The 16,003-nt window shown below is 37.0% G+C and overlaps 1 protein-coding gene across 3 annotated transcripts in view; it reads left to right on the forward strand.

The window, feature by feature from the left end:
• The first annotated feature begins 6,137 nt into the window (after positions 1-6,137).
• Positions 6,138-16,003, forward strand: part of LOC126480782 (saccharopine dehydrogenase-like oxidoreductase) — a 136,059-nt gene continuing 126,193 nt past the window's right edge. For 2 of the 3 annotated variants that reach the window (XM_050104090.1, XM_050104091.1), the window contains exon 1: positions 6,138-6,252. In XM_050104090.1, the coding sequence (XP_049960047.1) occupies positions 6,249-6,252 (4 nt within the window). In that variant the 5' untranslated portion in view covers positions 6,138-6,248. The remainder of the gene's footprint in view (positions 6,253-16,003) is intronic. The other variant, XM_050104092.1, reaches the window with a different exon arrangement.

Here is a 16,003-nt window from a genome sequence, read left to right on the forward strand (position 1 = left end):
AACAGAAACTGAAGAAGTTCAACCAATGCCTTCAGTACACACAAGAGCTTGGCGTCGGCGAAATATAAATACCCCTGCATTCTCGGAGCTCCGCTCTATTGGAGGGGGGGCTGTGTGGGAGTCACCAGCAGAACATCTGTAGACGCACAGTGAAGGATAGCATTATTCTGTGGTGGCACGCACAAAGGACAGATTGTTTATTCTTTGATTATATATAATAGTTCTGTTGTTATTGATTCAATGTTAATATGAACTTTTCGTTGCAATAAAAAAAAAATTATAGCCTAACTACTTCGTGAGTCTTTCTGAAGATTGTAATAAGTAGTACGTGGCTAAATGTCTAACATTAATCTTTTATAGTCTTATTTCATCGAGACAAAATACACGCAAAGGCTGCTACAAGAGCAAACAGAAATTCCTCTATGGTTGATTCACACTGGCTGTCACGTCACCTCCCATCAAAACATTGTGCAATGCATTTCAAATGGTGGCATCCACACTTGCGAAATATTAACTTTTGTAGTTTTCAAGGCATTGAAACATTGTTGTGTCATTGGATGTGTCTCATTATCTGAGGTCACCGATATATTCAGATTTTCATTAGTACCTGATATGAATTATTGTTGAATCTCAAAGAGCTGTAGCTTAGCCATCTTTAAAATTTTCTGAAACTCCGCCATTTCTTGGAGCATCTCTTGCACAAAGACCATGCAACAACAGCTGTCGAAATTCCTGGCTCTGGGATTTACACATTTCTGGCGACGTTCTCGTTGTCTCTGAACCTAGGCTTGCAGGAACTGTCAACTAGCTGCCCTGGCTGCAACATATCCTGTGCCCTAGGGCCACTAGCGTTCAGCTATAGAAGCAAATTCACTTTTTACCAAAACTGGGCAGCTAATTATCTTGTCTAAATATGTGTGACGGTATAATGACCTATACATACTTCTTAAGGCTTTCAGAGAGAAACTAAGGCTTTTGAACGTAACTTCAGACAGAAAATTTTCTCACAATTCGCCAATTGTCACTCATAGAAGGATGTGCATGCTTATTTGCAGTGCAATCTCTTGGTGAGCTGAAAAATTTGGCCAACTGCGACTAGAAATTGCACACTGAGGGATTCATACTAATGTAATTTCGTGTGTACGAGGTGTGGCTAGAAAAAAACCGGACTAGTACTGGTGAAACAATAAAACGAATGCAATAAGGTTGAAAGTCGCGTGGCCTGTCACGTGACTCTCGCTCCGCCTACTGCTCGAGTTTCATCTGCCTCCTGCACTCAGTCTGCCCGTGGCGTCTGTTTTAAGTAGTTGACGTTTTGTCTGTGCGTCGGAAAATGTTGAGTGTACAGAAAGAACAGTGTGTTAACATCAAATTTTGTTTCAAACTAGGAAAATCTGCAAGTGAAACGTTTGTAATGTTACAACAAGTGTACGGCGATGATTGTTTATCGCGAACACAAGTGTTTGAGTGGTTTAAACGATTTAAAGATGGCCGCGAAGACACCATTGATGACACTCGCACTGGCAGACCATTGTCAGCAAAAACTGATGCAAACATTGAAAAAATCGGTAAACTTGTTCGACAAGATCGCCGTTTAACAATCAGAGCAGTGTCTGAGTTAACAGGAGTTGACAAGGAAAGTGTTAGGCAGATTCTTCATGAAAGTTTCAACATGAACAAAGTGTGTTCAAAAATGGTTCCAAAGTGTCTCACAATTGAACAGAAGGAACGCCGAAGAATGATTTGTTCTGACATCCTGGAAAACATTGAAAGTGATCCCACCTTCTTACAAAATGTTATTACTTGCGATGAATCGTGGTTTTTTAGTTACGATCCCGAAACTAAACGCCAATCGATGCATTGGAAAACTCCTGGCTCTCCACGACAAAAAAAAGCACGAATGTCAAAATCGAAATTCAAGGCAATGATGATTGTTTTTTTTGACATCAAAGGGATTGTGCACATTGATTGGGTACCAGAGGGACAAACAGTGAATCAGCATTACTACATTAGCGTCCTGGCTACCCTACGTGAGCGAGTACGGAAAAAACGGAACGATTTGTGGAGAAAAAAGTCATGGATCCTTCACCAAGACAATGCCCCAGCTCACAGTGCGTTGTCAGTGAAGACGTTTTTGGCAAAACACAACATTCCCATCTTAGATCATCCACCCTACTCACTTGATTTGGCCCCCTGTGACTTTTTTCTTTTCCCTAAAGTCAAGTCAGCTTTGAAAGGAACTAGATTTGAGACTGTTGAAGCAGTAAAAGAAGAAGCGACGGAAGTAATGTATGGACTTACCGAAAATGATCTGCAGTATTGCTATGAACAGTGGAAAATTCGTATGGAGCGGTGTAGAGACCGAGGAGGAGAGTACATTGAAGGAGATAGCATGAAATTGTAAATAATTGTAAATAAATATTTTTTCCAGCATCAGTCCGGTTTTTTTCTAGCCGCACCTCGTGTGTGTTTGTGTATGTATAGGTATCGTGGGAATCTAGACACTGAACGATTTCTGCCTGTTAACAATATTGTTACTGACAAGATAATAGTCCTGGGAATTCCAAAACTGTATCAAAATTTCTACAGTGTTTCCCCAGACTAGCCCAGATACATAAATAGAAGTGAGCAGGGGACTTATGCATGTATAGAAAGAGGCTTTAATAAAACATTTTATTTACTTACTAAAACATGACTACAACTTACATTTTATGTTTGCATGCAGAAATGTTCGTCTCTTATGGTTTTGATGGATGATGAATGCAATGTACGTTATTTTATGTGATGTAATTATTTTTAATAAGTTTTGGATATTTCAGTTTACTTGTACTGTGAAACCTAGCTTCTTGCTTAATTTAATGATTCAAGTCAAAAGCAAGTATCCTGTTGGTTTTGACGAGTGAGTTAGGGAATGTCAAAATATATGACCTTATGATTGAATCTTGTGATTGGATTGACTTAGAAGGTTAAATGTCTTACACCACCAAGGGACCATAGACCTTAGAATGTGACATAAATTTGAACTTTGTACATCTAACTGTTCAAAAGAACAACTGTCTTAACAGATGAACAGACAGACACATGGATTAAAAATGACAAAAAATATTTTTACTCTTGTAATATCATTGCAGATTAGCTGTTTTCGGATTTTCCCTTTGCTTGTACTGTGAAACCTTGTCTCTGGCAAATTTCATGATTCTAAGTCAATGGGAAGCTTTGATGAGTTAGTTTTCAAGTATCAAAATATGTGACATAAATGGATATCTTATGATTTCAGTCATCTAAAAACCCAAAATTTTTACAACCCTAACAGACCATAGACATTGACATGTTACAAAAATATGAACTTAATATTACAATATGTTCCTGAGAAAAAGAGTTCATAGCAGTCAGTCAGACAGACAGATGGACAGCAAAGCCTACCTATAAGGATTCAGTTTTCAAAGATCAGGGTACAGAATCTTAAAGAAGAGTTCTCTTCCAGGTTCTCAGATTTAGATGCTCATTCTGAGGATTTTCCAAAAACACATTTCTTGTAAAGTGAAAGACATTCAGTCACCACTGCGATGAGAAATAATTGACCTACAAGCTAATGACACAATTAAGTACAAATTTAAAGAAGGAAACCTTCTTCAGTTTTACAAGTTTCTTCCAGAAGAAAACTACCCTAAGTTCAAAGACTTTGCACAAGTTTTATAATTTGTATTTGGCACTACCTACAGGTGAGAACAGCTATTCTCTTTGCTGAAAATTTACAAAACCTAAAGACAAAAGTAACCTGAGTGACAAACATTTAGGAGCTATTTTGCCCATACAACAGATTAAGTTAGTGCCAGTAAATTTTGTATGCAAAAGACAAATTTCATACTCTCACTAAGTGTAATAAAGAGTAATAAAATGTACCCAAGGATTACACTGAATGTTGTGTTTATGTTGAACAACATTAAATTTCGTATATTGAATTAAATTCAGTATTGAACAAACATGTAACAGGGGGGTCACGAACTGCAGATTCCCCTGTCAGATTCGTTAGCACTGCCAGTGACACTGGAGTGGAAGAAATTATGTTTGCTGCAAATGAAGACGATATGTCATAATTTTAATCTATACATATATATATATATATATATATATATATATATATATATTAGGTCTGTGATCAATAAAAAGTACGTCTCACTGCTGTTACTGTAGCTGTATCACCTTTACATAATCCTTCTAAATTTCAACCGAAGATTCACAAGCTGCAGGAACAATTAGAGGTATGGCTGGCTTTGAAATGTGGAATAACTGTGCAAGGCTTTGATGGAAATCTCCATTGCCAAGAACGAAGAGTAAGTCTTTGATTCACATGAATTTCTTTTCTGACATTCGTGTCTTTCTCTGAAACAACTAGCTAGATAATTTCGTAGAATATAATATCTGGAAGACGACGTCCCAGTGAAGTTACGAAAGCGAGACCGTCTTCTAAATTCAGCTCGCACCACATGTCATTGTCGCCATGTCTTCTATAGCATGGTTATGTACATCTACGATGGCTGCACCTTTTTCTTCGTGTGATTATTATTGAAGTAGCACCACATATCATTAATTCATCCTCTTCACTTGTCGTAATGTGGCCCTTGACGCGAATTCACAATGTAAAATGATTGCTGCCAATTCAGCGTAGCAAACGATGCTAATAGGTATACATTAATGTTTGTACATAGAGTAGACGAAGATACGAACATGTTGCAGGCTTTGATAAATCGACGTTGCCAAAAGAAACATAGTTTTAAAACTCAGGTTTAGTAGGTTTCTAATGAATGGGCCTGATAGATAGTACTGCTTAAACATGGGCACATGGTCCTTTATTAGTGACAAACTTAATTCTTTTTACAAAACTCGTGTAATTTGCAAGAATGAAGTTGATAGGTTCTCAGTTACGAAGTAAGGAAAGGCAGCAATAGCTTCCAAAATTGCATTGCAATTGTGAATTAAGTATACTTCTTTACTTCTTCTGCTAGAACAGCTACCACCATATTTTATGTGTTCATCCCTTATTTAGCCTAAATGTACCACTGTCCCGTCAAAATACATACAGGATACATATTGACCCATTTTTCATTAACTGCCCCGTGTATTTTGAAATAGCGTAATTATAATTTATGTGTAGCATAACTAAACAAAGAGCAAATGTGGTCATACTCAAAGAATAAAGGAAATACACTCTTTGATTAAACCAAACTGAATAAGGTCTATTATCTTCACATTCCTTACATCTCAAGATAACTGCTGTAAGAATTTGCAGCTCATTACTGTGTTTGTGCTAGCTTTAGTTGCATTAATGTTACTGCAGAGAGAGTGTTCTCAGTTACAGATTTCTGAATTGATGAAAAGAAGAAGTTTAGTGTCGAAGGCAATAAGGAAATAGTTATAACTAACATTCATTTTCCAGATACGTCATATGTTGATTTTTATAAAATTCCGTTTGAAAACATCAAACTCTTGGATGACAGACATTCTCCTGCAAAATATAACAAAAAATATTTCACAGGAATTACCCACAGCGAAACTTCCAGGCCAGTTGAGATTGAAAAATGAATAATCTACATAAATAATAATTCTCTACCCTAGTTATAGGCCTTGTGACATATTGTTCACGCATTTGAGAACAATAAAACAATAAAATATTTACTCAGTTAGTAAGGAAATGGTTTTTGATAGTTCTTTTAGTATATTTGTACGTTGCTCTATGTAGTTGTGGCGTAAACCAAGTAGTTTAACACATATATGCTACATAGTTACAATTTTAACATAAGTTTTTACTAATGTCGATTCATTTCATCTTCTAATGTGGGTCATATATTTACATTTTAGAACTCTGGTCTTCCCGTCTTATAAGGATATAGACGTCTATATATACTTTTGGTGATCAATGACCACTGTTAGTATCTCCCGAGGCGAAGATTGACTGAAGTCCAGACATACATCTCTGTCTATGGTCGAAGAGCAGATCACAATGTAGAAGCTCTGGAGAGGATGTGTTTTGCTCTATGTTCCAAGGTTTTGCTGTGTCAGCGTCATTGAACTCTGGTCACCGCGTAAATTTGAAACGCCCACTTGACCTTGTATTTTTGTATTTCTTTGATAAACCGGTTTGATTAAAGTTCAGGTACGATGTCGGATAATGACAGGCAGGATCAGTAGTAAGCGAAAGTCAGCAGGTGCCAGGCGAACACATATTCCGCTGAAGCAAGCTTCACAAAATGTGTTTGTATTCATATTTATACATTCATTTTTTCCTCAGAAGCCTATCTTAAAGCAGACGACGCGTGAAAATGAAAATGTTTTATTACTAGTGATATTAATATCACACACTGTTAAACCTGTGTTTATCAGTTTTTGGCAGTTTAGTTGTTTTATTAAGTTATTAGAATGAAGGTCTTCATTCTGTGTTAATTACATTAAATGCGTAACAGAAGTAAAGTACGTTAGCGCGTGCCTGTCAGTTTTTGTAAGGTTTGTTTGTTTGCGATGTTGGAAGCAACTTTAATTCAACTTCGATTAGCAATCAATGAATTATTGATTTCAGTGAATTAGTCATTGACGTTGCAATAGCTTTCGAGAAGCGGCCTGTCTTCAAGAACACCCATCCCATGGCTGAATTGCAGATAAACTTTTAATTTCATTAGACTTTCTGTATAAATAAACGTCAGGCTTATTTCAAACAGTCAATCCAAATTTTAGAGAATGGAGCCAAGGTTTCAGTATTTATTTATTATTTATTTATTTATTGTTCCGTGGGACCAAATTAAGGATAAGTCTCCATGGTCATGGAACGAGTCAATACATGATATTATAACACGATATTAGAAACAGATAAAATGAAATATAAAAAAACATATTCAGGTGACAAGTCGTAAGTTTAAATGAAGAAAATCAACAATGTAACACTGGAATTTGCTTAATTTTTTAGCTCTTCCAGGAGCTCCTCGACAGAATAGAAGGAGTGAGCCATGAGGAAACTCTTCAGTTTAGACTTCAGAGTTTGGGCTACTGCTAAGATTTTTGAGTTCTTGTGGTAGCTTATTGAAAATGGATGCAGCAGAATACTGCTCTCCTTTCTGCACAAGAGTCAAGGAAGTGCATTCTACATGCAGATTTGATTTCTGCCTAGTATTAACTGAGTGAAAGCTGCTAACTCTTGGGAATAGGCTAATATTGGTAACAACAAACGACATTAAAGAAAATATATACTGTGAGGGCAATGTCAGAATTCCCAGATTTTTGAATAGGGATCGACAAGACGTTCTCGAACTTACACCACATATAGCTCGAACAGCCCGTTTTTGAGCCAAAAGTACCCTTTTTGAATCAGAAGAATTACCCCAAAAAGTAATACCATACGACATAAGTGTATGAAAATATGCCAAGTAACTACTTTTCGTGTTGAAGTGTCACTTATTTCAGATACTGTTCTAATGGTAAATAAAGCAGCATTTAGCTTCTGAACAAGATCCTGGACATGGGCTTTCCACAACAGCTTACTATCTATCTGAACGCCTAGGAACTTGAACTGTTCCGTCTCGCTTATAATATGCCTATTCTGTCTGATCAAAATATCGGTTCTTGTTGAATTGTGAGTTAGAAACTGTAAAAACTGAGTCTTACTGTGATTTAGCATCAAATTATTTTCTACAAGCCACGAACTTATTTCATGAACTACATTATTTGTTACTGTTTCAATATTACACACAAGATCCTGTGTGTGTCCACAAACCTGGACATGTTTTGCCGATAGTATTTTGAGAACCTACTCTAATATTCATTTTCAGGAATGAGCCACTGTACTTAATATTCTACTTTGCTAGAAAAATCTTCCCAGTTAAGTCATGCAAGTGTCATCTACAAATTGATGACAGATGTTTGTTTCAGCTATGAGCAGAGCAGTGTGTATTTTCTATAAGTGACATCCAGTAGGAGTACTTTCGGTAATTATTAGGTTAGCTTCATCTCTTTTGGAAGACAAAACACACGCCCTTTTCAAGAAATTTCTTTGAGTGGCTAAGTGAAACATTCCTTTATTTTTGACAAAACACTGTTGTTAAGGCTCCACAGCTCCCGCACTACATCCATTTGGTGCAGAGGACCTGCATGAAGTGCATAGTTAGTTAGTACCACATTATTTTATGGAGGCACTTTGGAATGAGTTTCTGGTGCAGGGGAGGGTGCCGACAGTGACTGATGCAGTAATACTCAAAAAAGGTGATAACATACCTACCAATGTGCCCTATGAATACTCTGTGAAAAAAATCCAAGAACTGCTTCTTTCTGCGTAGGTACTTACCCATACAGAGCTGATTGGACCGAATTGTATTCAATACAGCTTATGGAAGAAGAGCTCCATTGTGAATGCAATAAATTCAACATTAGAACTACTCAAGGGTGCAATGTCTTGCTACACTGTAGAAGTGATGACTGATGTCCAGCGAGCTATTGATCATTTGTGGTGGCCCTCTTTTTTTTTTGCCGAGATCAGGGAGTCAAAGAAATCCAAGGTATCTATATTTGAGTCTGCTAGATTACTGCAAAAAACTGGAACGTATTATGGATAACCTAAGCAGTAGTATGAGGAAACATCATAGAGGGGTGCCTCCAGGAATCCATCTGTGAGCCTACCTTTGGGATACCATGATGGACCCTCCCCTCACCTCACTTGAATTGCCGAAAGCAAGTCAAGAAGTTACTTGAGTTGTGGCACCTGCACATGCCCTGCTAATCATTGTTATTTTATTTATTTATTCATCCATAGACTAATTGGCATAATAGTATCAGACATGTCAGATACAGTCAGAAATAATATATACATATAAAGCATTTACAAAAAAGGCAGGATAAGGAGCAGAAAGAACAGGAAATCAGTCATGGTCTAATCAAAGGAACCATCCCAGCATTCACCTTTGTGATAAGGGGAAACCGTGGAAAACCCAAGACAGGATGGCCAGATGGAGAACAAGTGCCAGTCCTTTAGAATGTGAGTCCAATATATTAAGACTGGAGTAGTCATTTTGCTCACGACGTGATTGGAACGGGAATAACAAAATACATTGTCTTGATTGTGAGTGCAACATGGAAAAAAAAATTGAAAATAATATTTCAAGGAATTCCAAAGCACGGTTGGAAAAAGAAACATGATGAGGTTTTAGTCCTGGCGCAGAACTAGTGTAGGTGCAACAAGCTGCAAATGGGACTAAATAAAACAATTTACATATTACTGAAGGGCAGATTGCCTAGACATGGAATTCAACTACTAGACTAAACAAACCGTCAGTCAAAACACTGCAGATTTATAAATATCTTAGTCTCCATTTGGATGAGGATATGACTTTTAAAGTCTGCATGAAACCAGTGTCCAAATGAGCAACAGTAATTGTGTGCAAGATTACTAGTACTGCTGCCACAATTCAGATCAGACATTTTTAGAAAATATACTGATAGCTGTAATTTCATTTGCAGCCAATGTCTGGGTGCACAAAGTGAGGTGAAGAGAGATGGTAAAAATCTTGAAAAGAATGCGGAGTGCATAGAGGACACTAGAAATAGAGTTCCTACTAGTAATCCTGGAAATAAATGCCGTAGATCTGCAGATTCAAAGGAGAGGGTCTACTTGTTTGGCTACCCAGGGGAGAGAGAGAAAAAGTGTGGACAATAACTACAGAACAGATGCAGTACTGATATGGCAGACAAAGAATGGCAACATTCTTTGTCTACTATACATTTATTAGTGACAAGGTGCATTTATGTTTGCAAAATTTAAAAGAATGGAGTAGCTGAAGCACTTAGTTCCCACAAAAAGTCTTGTCCACCTCATCTCTGGGCATCAACATTGGTATCTATGCACCTTTAAGTGTAAAGATGATGACAGCTGTGCATGTGGTGACAGGGAAGGCCCCTCCTCCCCACCCCCACCCCCTTCTTGCATTTTTCAATATGGCACAGATATAGGCATTAGTCTTCACTGGTCAATTTGTTACCACAACCAGATTTTCTGCTTTCAAATACATTGGCTTTGTGAACTCTCAACCAGACTATTACCGTCCAACTTAACCTAGACCTCAGGCTGGTCTACAGATCAGTTTGTCACCACAACCAAATTTCAGACTGGAATGGGGTTCCGATATGTACAAGGTTTGTGAGAAAAGTAACAAGACTGACAACACTATGAGTGATATGGCAATGCTGTGTTATTCCACTTGTGTAGACCAGAGTGTTCATCCCTTCAAGATGCTCAGTCTGAGTTTCAGCTCTTAAAGCCATCACATGATTTTTGAAACTGCCATCAGTGAAGCTGTGTTTTTGTTGAGCATTATGAAATTGGAATAGTGGACCATAGAGTAATGTTATGGCAAGTTTTGTGTTAAACTGGGGGAATTCACTAGTGCAACTTTTTGAAAGTTGAAACAGGGCTATGTGGAACATTCCTTATCAAAAACACAAGTTTTTTGCTGGCACAAATCATTTTTTCAAGGCTGAGAACATGTTGAAAATTAACCTGACTCAGAGAGACCTTTGACTTCGGAAATTGATGAAAACATTGAATGTGTGCATGCTCTTCTAAGATTGGACTGACATTTAAATATAAGGATGATGGGTGACCTGTTGAACTTAAACACTTGTTCTGCACGTCAAATTTTTACCAAACTTTTGCACATGCAAAATGTTTGCACCAAAATAGTGCCAAAAAACCTCACAACTGAGCTGAAGGAAAATCGATGAAACGTGTGCATTGATCTTCTTGAGAGGATTGCCAATGACCATGAATGGTTCATTCATGTAAGCCAGGTGGTGAATCCTGGATTTTTGAGTACAAAGCTTCTTGACCAGAAAAACCTTGAGTGAGTAAATCAAAGATCAAAACAATGATTATTTGCTTTTTTTGACAGTAGGGGTATTGTGCATACAGAGTTTGTTCCTCCAGGACAAACTGTCAACCAAGTGCTTTACAAAGATGTCCTTGAAATTCTCAGGAAAAGAGTGAATCAAGTGAAACTGGATACGCAGACAAGTGGATGCTCCATCATGAAAATACCTTATCACACATGCCTACTTTCATCATGGAATTTTTGACCTCAAAAGTCATTCCTGTTGTTCCAAATTCCTGTATTCACCAGATCTGAGTCTTTGTGACTTTTTTCTTTTCCCCAAATTGAAAAATGTCTTAAAAGGTCATAATTTTGCGATTCTGGAGAACATTCAGAAGAGTGTGACTGACATGTTAAAGGCCCTATCATCACTGCTACCAAGACTGGGAACAATGTCTCCACCGGTGTATAGCTCCTGAAGGGAACTACTTTGAAGGGGGCAATATTGTTGCTTGGGAAAAAAAAACTTTGGGAAAAAAAAAAAAAAAAAAAAAACCGCATTACGTTTCTCACACCCCTCATAACTTTAACCCAACTGTGTTCATCAATTAGATTCAATGTTTCACTGAGTTGTTCTTTCTTCTTCCTACGGAGTACATACATAGTGTCTAAATCCTCCTTTTATATGCACTTATGCACTTAAAACAAATTTGCTCTGTTTCCTGATGTGATTCCTGTGATTTTGAGCTGTTGCCTGCCTGTATGTTTTTAGGTGGGACATAATCATGATTCATGCTACCAATATGAGGCCCATGCAGAATTGATTTGATAACTTCTTTCTATGTTAATACTGTCAGCAATAATTCCAATTTTTATGGCTGTTGTTGCCCTGCATGACATCATAGTCCTGACAACAAAAGATTGTAAAGTTTTATCCAGATTATTTCTGCCCAACAACTTTGACGCATATTGAATACTAAAGGTACCATCAATGTACATTTTACAGAATCATTAGCTAAAATAATTAGGAGCTTTGCTTTCTGTTTTGGACAACAGGCGGTAATGGTGTCACATGTCTATACGACTTTTGCAAGCTTACTCCTTGTTGGTTCAATTAAAGAATAAATATCAATCTTTGGCTTTCTTCTTGTTATTAAATTCACAAAGAGAATGATGGGCTGATCGATGTTTGTAAGAAGCACAGCTCTCAGTACAGCTTATAAGTTACTTATAAGTTAAGGCAGTGCTACTTGTTTTCAGATACTTTCATTGTAGAAAAAGAAGGAAATGGTTGGGAGGGGTTCAAGGGGCTGGAGAGGTTAGACATGTCATTAAGAACACAGGAAGAGGAAGCCACATTATCTGAAACAGAAACGGCTCTCTTGATGTTGCCTTGTCATAATAAGTTTTCAAAAACATTAAATCATTTCAAGCAGTAACTATTTTTGTAGCAACAGTTTTCTTGGTTGCTTGTGGCTCAAGATCTGTGGCCAGCATTGATCAGTGAAGTGCTGCACTGGGCAAGATGTTGGAACCTCAAAGCATTTGATTAGTCTGTTATACACAGGATAGCTCACTGGTTTTGTAAGGGGCTGTCAAGTGAAACAAGGCACATGGAAAAATTAAGTAAACTGTTTATTATTTAAAAAGTAACCACCATAACTGTTAATACAATGACACTGTGAGACAAGATGGTCAATGCCTTCATGGAAAAATGTTTTCAGTTGCCTACTGAACCATTATTGTACTCCAGGCATGCACCTCTTCATCTGAAGCAAACTGATGATCACAAATGTCTTTCTTCAGGGCTCTAATAATGTGGAAATTGCATGGGGAAAGGATGTGTAAGGACTTGCCCCACATGTCGCCAAGGTTGTTTCGACTATGCTGCAGCAATTTTACTGGGAAGCCCTTACACATTCTCCATACAGTCCCAATCTCTCCTCACGCAATTTCCATATTTTTGGAGCCCCGAAAGAAAACTTTCATGGCTGTTGATTTGCTTTCGTTGAAGAGGCACAACCATTATTCAGTAGGCAACCACAAACATTTTTCCATGAAGGCAGTGACTGTCTTATCTCACAGTGGGATAAATATATTAACAGCTTTGGTAATTAGTTTTGATATAATAGATAGTTTAATTACTTTTTTCCATCGGTCTCATTTTCATTTGACTGCCCCTTATACTATCAAAACTTTGCACTTTTTAGAGGTCCATACAATTGAGAAGGTGAAGGCACAAATGATATTTTCATGAGAGCAACAATTTTCTTATTGTGGACAATGTTACAGCTTCCCAAATTGTTGCCTAAAGCTAGGCAGAAACAGAAAATTAAACTGTCTTGTACTTTTGTGACGGAAGTATAGTGTCTTAATTATTTGATTCATCATTAAGCTTGTTTCGTTGCTGTACTGTGATGATTGTCTTTGGCTGCCTGTATTTAGAGGATTAAGGACAGTTGATTCTTGGTTCAGATTAGACACACATTTCCTACTGATTCCTTCTCTTTGCTTATTTTATTTTTTGCTGTATACAAGAGATAATTTTCCTGTTAAGACACTATTCTTGCCCATGTTATCTGAAAGTCAAACCTCTGAAGAGCAGCAATATAGGTGTTATTTAAGTCAAGTAAGGTTTAGAAATGACTGCTAATCAAATTTTTGTTGACATTAATAAATGCTTTAAAGCTAATTCACTGTCATCCACTTTGAAAATACCCACTATATGCATTTCGGAATCTATAAGATTTTGCCTTCCAGCATCTGTATGTCATATGAAGAGATGCAGACTGAAGAGGTTGACAGTGTAGAATTTTCAAAATTTTTAGGTGTGTCCATTGATGAGAGGTTAAACTGGAAGCAACACATTGATGGTCTGCTGAAACGTCTGAGTTCAGCTACATATGCTATTAGGGTTATTGCAAATTTTGGTGATAAGAATCTCAGTAAATTAGCTTACTATGCCTACTTTCATTTGCTGCTTTCGTATGGCATTATATTTTGGGGTAATTCATCGTTGAGTAGAAAAGTATTCATTGCTCAAAAACGTGTAATCAGAATAATTGCTGGATCCCACCCACGGTCATCCTGCAGACATCTATTTAAGGATCTAGGGATCCTCACAGTAACCTCACAGTATATATATTCACTTATGAAATTTGTTGTTAATAATCCAACCTAGTTCAAAAGTAATAGCAGTGTGCATAGCTATAACACCAGGAGAAAGGATGATCTTCACTATGCAGGGTTAAATCTGACTTTGGCACAGAAAGGGGTAAATTATGCTGCCACAAAAGTCTTTGGTCACCTACCAAATAGCATCAAAAGCCTGACAGATAGCCAACTAACATTTCAAAATAAATTTAAGGAATTTCTAGATGACAACTCCTTCTACTCATTGGTTGAATTTTTAGATATAAATTAAGGGGAAAAAAAACAACTTAAACATTAGTGACGTGCAATATTTTGTGTAATGTAATATCTTGTATAGATATCTTTTATTAACCTGACACGTTCCACATCATTACGAAGTGTCGTATTCATGATCTATGGAACAAGTATTAATCTAATCTAATCTAATCTGGGATTACAACTCGATAATAAATTCAGTTAGGAAGGGTATACTACAGAAGGACTTTCCCACATGTTACCAAGGTTGTTTCGACTATGGTGTAGAAATTTTACTGGGAAGCCCTTACACATTCTCCATACAATCGCAATATCACACCGTCTTTACAATTTGCACTTCTATCACACCATGAATTACATTATTAGTGACACAATCAAAAACACGTCTGATTCTGCCAGAGACATGCCCACCACTACTTACGTTCTGTGGTATCAGCTACTTATATAAAAAGAGGCTGTGTTAGAAGAGGATGTCCCATTACAATATCCCCCTCACAGTGTGTTTACAATATTACTATAAGGTTTGCTCAGGATAGAATATAGATATATAGAAGTATCTGATACATAACATATTACAGAAAACTTAAGAAAAATATCTACTATACTAGTCGCAATCTATACATATATCAGGATATGGTATTCAGATTTTCAGATCTGTGGAACATACTGTCACAAGACAAATAATACAAGGTCAAATCTACAACATTACACCACTAAACTATAGAAATAAATACATAGACAATGTAAATTACTAGAATTATTAAAATTATAAATTGGAAGTTAACAACCATACAATCAAACCTTCAAAAATCTTCAAAACAGAAGAGAAAAATTTCAGAGTTTTAAAGTGTACGACAAGTGAGTCGAATCGAAAAACTCACAACGGCCGGTACAGACGAGCAAAAACATCCTCAGTCATGACTAGGAATCAATCTAGTCACATAAACCTTAGTATTTAAGGATATGTTGACTTGTGAAAGAACAAAATAATGGAAAAATATTAGGCCCTAAGTTTACAATGCGGGCATCGACCGATGAATGCAAACCACACCGAGCACAAACTATCAAAAAATCTTTGAGGGAGAGAGAGAGAGAGAGTGTCGCGATGATCAGAGAATGGTGACACAGTGTAGTAGCTTGAGAAACAAAATCAGAGTACGAAAGCAGACATATATACATCGTGTTATATTGGTTTTACTAGTAGATGTCTTCCATACAAACTAACCTAAGTACACAAAAACCTAGAAGATTCATTTACAATTGATAAAAAATAAAATACATAGTGATTTAAAGTTGCATAAAGCATTGGAAAGTCAATCCCCATTCTTCAAAAAAATATGCATTTGTGCTGAATAACACTTTCTTTAGCAGTTGTGGCTAATAATTCACAAATATCAGTCACAACACAGATCCAGTTGACAGACGCTCGAGTACATTACCCAGTACCCACGATCTCCTGAAAGTTGACTGGTCAAGCAGGGTACAGCCATACAGCAGTGTGGGGAGTGGATCTGCCACATCTTTCAGTTTCCTCTTTAGAGTTCTCCTCACACACTCCAACAGATAGGTAACTTCCTGTCTAGCAATCACATCAAATCCTGAAACATGGTTTTGTGTACTAAATATGCTGTTCAATACCTTCTTCACATCACACGAGATATGTTCCCCTCAGTAATTTTTCAAAGTCAATTATATGGGATTAATGTCAGATGAAATTAAAAAGTGTTCACATATGAAACATTAATAAACAG

The sequence above is a fragment of the Schistocerca serialis genome, chromosome 5 (genome assembly GCF_023864345.2).
Source record: "Schistocerca serialis cubense isolate TAMUIC-IGC-003099 chromosome 5, iqSchSeri2.2, whole genome shotgun sequence".
Classification (NCBI taxonomy): domain Eukaryota; kingdom Metazoa; phylum Arthropoda; class Insecta; order Orthoptera; family Acrididae; genus Schistocerca; species Schistocerca serialis.